This window comes from Cyprinodon variegatus, unplaced genomic scaffold (assembly GCF_000732505.1).
Source record: "Cyprinodon variegatus isolate N-32 unplaced genomic scaffold, C_variegatus-1.0 Scaffold994, whole genome shotgun sequence".
NCBI classification, from domain to species: Eukaryota; Metazoa; Chordata; class Actinopteri; order Cyprinodontiformes; family Cyprinodontidae; genus Cyprinodon; species Cyprinodon variegatus.
Window position 1 is genome coordinate 136,681 of NW_015151447.1, and position 4,647 is coordinate 141,327.

Below are 4,647 nucleotides of genomic sequence, written 5' to 3' on the forward strand. Positions count from 1 at the left end.
AAACTGAGCAGAATCAGCATGAATGGAAGAACTGATGGAGGTTGTTGGGAACAGTGTTGGGAGCTCTGGTTGGTATAGTGATGGGAGCAGTGGGTTGGATGTTCTCCACCTTATGAATCTCTCCGTTACATTGCAGGCTATATGAGAAGCACGGGGAGGCAGCCGTCCGCTCGTTTGCCCAGTTCTATCCTGTGATAACTCCTGCTGACGTGGCGGCGGTGGCTCAGCAAAGCCACTTTCTGGCTTACCTGGATAACCTTGTGCAATCAAGACCTGAGGAGCACAGGTGCTACTTTAGCGTTTGCTAAATAAACATTTCTGCTTTTGTTGGGAGAGTTTATAGCATTTTTATTTTTCCTTTAGGTTATCATTTCTGCAGTCGCTTCTCGAACCTGAATCACTGAGACACGATTGGCTGGAGCTGGCGCTGACTCACGATGCCCCTCAGCTGACCGATACCCTGACCTCTGATGGACGGCCCAGGTACTACGCCGAGATGCAGGGAAAACATTCCTCAGTTTAGACTCTGTCACAGCATGATTCAGTTTCTTTCATTTGTTTAAAATAAAGACGGAGGAAATGCTGCATTATGAGATATCTGGGTTTGATTTACTGATGTAAAAAAAAATATCATTCATTTTTTGGCCTTTTTGGGCCGATTCTCCAGTCGTGCGAGAATGTTTCGATAGGCCGCCTTTCATCCTTATGGTGCGTGGTGTAGCTGTACAGGGGGTAATGAGGGGCGATCAGCCTCTAATAGCGTTCCTTGACAGCGTCGTTTCTAAGGCAACAATTTAGTGCTACTTGGTCCCAATGGAATTTCCCATTGGGAACCTGCTAGCACTAAGATGCTAACTGGTTCCCACAAACCGGCCACATTTAAACTAGCTTGTGAACCTTCCGCCACAACAACCCCGCCCCTGATAATCAACCAATCACATTCACTTTATTCACGCGTGTAAAGTCGGGCACCAATCAGGAAATTTCGGAAATGCAACGGTTGGAACAGCCGCTTCCCTACGACTTTAAAAAAGTTTCGTCTTGCTGCAGGTGGCATTCACACCGCTTCACTTGGGGCTACCGACGTCTGCTGTCTCTCCTGATTCGCCTTCCTGCAGACATTTCATCTAAAGAGAAGATGACCGAGATGTGCCGCAGTCATGGGTAGGTTGGGTTTCACCTCACGTTTTTTTTTTGTGTTTTAGATATGATGCAGCCTGCTAGATGTTGACGTGTGTGCAGGTACTGGACGGGATACCTGTACCTCTGCAAAGAGCTGCAGAGTCGCACCGAAGCGTTTTCCACCATCTGTCAGCTGGATGACGTCAGCCTCCTGGAGGATCCTGATGGTAAATCTGTTTGCATTAAATGTGATGATAATCCAACCAAATAAATCTCCTAAATTAAACTTTAATTCACTAAACATTCAGCGTTGGCTCATTAACATTTAATAATGGAAACATCCAAGTTAATTTATTTAAACCAACCCTGAGATGGAAACGCTGAGGTTTCATCCGACACCTCTGGTTTGGTTTTGACTTTTCTTCCACGGCCGTTTTTTTTTCCTGCCAGTTACGACTAACTGAAGACGTGACTAAAGCTGCTTATGAAGCAGCGATGCTAGCTGGTAATAACTCAAACATTCATGACCCGTAGAGCCAGTCAATCATGTGATCTTCAGATCTACGTTATTTTCACTGTTTGGGAACCTTATGCCCCCAGTGGTAAACTTTACCGACTGTAATTTTGGTTTTTCCTGTTTAAATACTTTATAAATTCCAGCCTTTTGGATGAGAAATAATGTTTTGAAAAATAGGTGATGAAGCACTTTGACCACTGAAATGATTTCCATTAAAATTTCAGTTGGAGATACTCAGCATAGATATAGCTGCAGGTGTTATTTTGGCATGGACGTATTAACCTTTAGATAATAACTTACCTACGTTAAATTAACCCTTTATAGGCACTCAGCTAAATACTGAAAATCAAGATTCCAAGCAAATAGTCTTATTGGAATCCAGGATCAGACCTTATTTCCTTTGTAACATTCAAAAAATTTATATTTTGACAGGAAAAATGAATGTAAATGTAATAACTATAAAAACCAACTTGCCCGAATATATTAAGAAAAATAACAAAAGTGATTCTATAAGATTTCATAAAAAACACTCTGAGAGAAAAAGCTAAAAAAAAATTCTGGTCCAACATAACTTTAGAGACATTAATGCAGAGACTGACTGTTTTTAGTTTTGTAAAATATACAACTATTGATCCCAGTTAATAAACGTCGATTGATGGATTTCACTCAGTGGCTCCTCCCCCTGACCTCCAAGGACCTCGATGCCAGAAGTCCTCACTCCGTTAAACTTCTTTCTTTTTTTTTTTCAGTGTCCTGTCTGGCAATGTGGCAATAAGAATAATTGTCTTGATGCCAAAAAGAGCCCAACAGATTTTACTTTCACAAGTGGAGCAGTACGGCTATCGCCATATCGCTCCACTTGTTTCATGCATATAAATTGCTTTATTATAATTATGCAGGGAGTTTTACAGTTTATATGGACACTGCAATGTAAATAGATGAAAAAGATGAAAAAAAGAGGAGATAGAAAAGAGACAATGACAAAACATTTTCAGTCTGCTTCATCACCTGTAATGAGATGAAAAAAGAACAGCACAACTGAAAGACATGGTACGAGATATACAATAAAGCAACACCTTGAAACTATCGCTAAAGTAATATTATTAAGTCTGACATGTACTCTGTGTTCCCTTAAACTTCTAAACGGGGTACTGAGGCTGGAAGACTGCCCCCCCCCTGGGTGATACCTGATCCTTCTGGCAATCGCTGTCCTCGGAAAAAATCAGTCGTAGGAGAATCCTGCCCTCACAACGACAAATAGTAGTCGGCAAAAAGTATTCTACGATTTTCTCCAGTTAAATAAACGGAGATCGATGGATTTCACTCAGTCTGCGTTTTATTTTCATATCTTTGCAAAGAGAGAACAGTTCATCAAACGGCCCTTAATGCATCGTAATCCTGTTCTGATCTGAGCAGCGTTCGTTCCTCCTTACTAACAATCATGGAAATTAGTCAGAGTCAAAACTGATTACAGACACTTTGGTTAAACAGCAACATGTTATGAATAAATCTGAGAAATAATCTGGTTGGTTTTGGGAAGAAGCTACGTCTACAAACATCCTCACTCTGGGGAATTGTTTGGCCTTGAATGTGAAACAGACTGAGTGAAAACTTTTATAGTGAGTAAATAGCATCAATTTATATTTGAAATAAGAAAAATCTAAGTTTTACAACCACAGTTTATAAACCTAAATAGAATTGTTAACTAGGCTTATTAACTTTTTAAGTTTCCAATTAATTCTTCAATTCTTGACTTAACTTTTTTTTCAAACTTAATTTCCAGCAGGTAATCTATCATTCAAGGGATGATCTAATTGGTCAAATGCAAAAATTAGATGTACAGTCAGGTAGCAGGATCTCTGCTGAATGGATGGATATAGATCTAGTGCTTCTAGACCTGAGGTGAGGGACGGGGGGGCTCTATTTGTAAGTGATTAAAAACAGTAGCTTCCCATTAAGTTGGAAAGAAAAGTTAAGTAAAAAAGAAGGGAAAGGGGCCAATTGAAAAGTTAATAAGTTTAAAAAAATAATTTATTATTCCCTGCATCTAAAATGTTGTTTTATATATATTAGGGCACGTTTCCTTTTCTTGTTGTTAAGTTGACTTTAATTTTTTTCCATCAAAATATCCATATTTTCTAAATGTTACAAAAGCAATAAGTTGTTGGTCTGTTCTATAAAAACACTCTTAGCTTAAAATNAAATATCCATATTTTCTAAATGTTACAAAAGCAATAAGTTGTTGGTCTGTTCTATAAAAACACTCTTAGCTTAAAATGTTTTATTTTCCAAGGATTTCACTGAGTGCTCTATGAAGGGTTAAAGAGGCCTTTCTGATTATACTGCCCCCCTGTGGCTAAATGAATTTATTTTATTAGATCATGTCTCACAGAGGACACGCACCTTTTCAGACGCATCCATGATTTCTAGGAGGGAGAATGTGCAAAAATAGCAGGAAGTTCAAATATTCCTGACTGTGTATAAATCACCTGTGCAAAACAAAGCTGAGCAGAACAGGTAAAACAAAGTAGAAAAATCACCAAGTATATCATTTATTTTATGTTCAATTTTAATAATTGTTCCAGAACCGTTTGTTTCTGTATCTTTAAAAGGCGTCCATCATTAGAGCAACTTGACTAGTGGTTGACGGCTGGCAGCCATGTTTGTTTCCATCCAGCAGTGACCTCTGATCATCTCCCTGGTTTCAGGTGTTGAACCTGAAACCCTGGACGAGTGGAAGCTTCTGCTGCAGCTCTCTCAGCAGTACTGCGGTGTGGCGGCTGCACCGCCGGCCGCAGACGTTAACGGGAGCGGCTGGTCCAACGGTTCCACAGACTGCCAGGGACGGATCACCCCGGAGAGCCTGACCCTGATGCTGGCTCGCACGGTGGGGCCGGACCGGGCCCTGGCGCTGCTCCAGGAATGCGGAGTTCAAGTGGTCCTTTCCCCCCATTCCAAACTGGTGTGTGACCTGCTGAGAGTCACGGAGAAGCGGCAGAGGTGGGTTA

The 4,647-nt window shown here is 40.7% G+C and overlaps 1 protein-coding gene across 1 annotated transcript in view; it reads left to right on the forward strand.

Annotated features, from left to right (window-relative positions):
- The window catches only part of hps5 (Hermansky-Pudlak syndrome 5), a 26,367-nt gene that overhangs the window by 20,049 nt on the left and 1,671 nt on the right, over positions 1-4,647 (forward strand). The window contains exons 17-21 of the mRNA XM_015399198.1: positions 137-286; positions 364-483; positions 1,051-1,164; positions 1,243-1,349; positions 4,348-4,639. Of these exons, the coding sequence (XP_015254684.1) occupies positions 137-286; positions 364-483; positions 1,051-1,164; positions 1,243-1,349; positions 4,348-4,639 (783 nt within the window). The remainder of the gene's footprint in view (positions 1-136; positions 287-363; positions 484-1,050; positions 1,165-1,242; positions 1,350-4,347; positions 4,640-4,647) is intronic.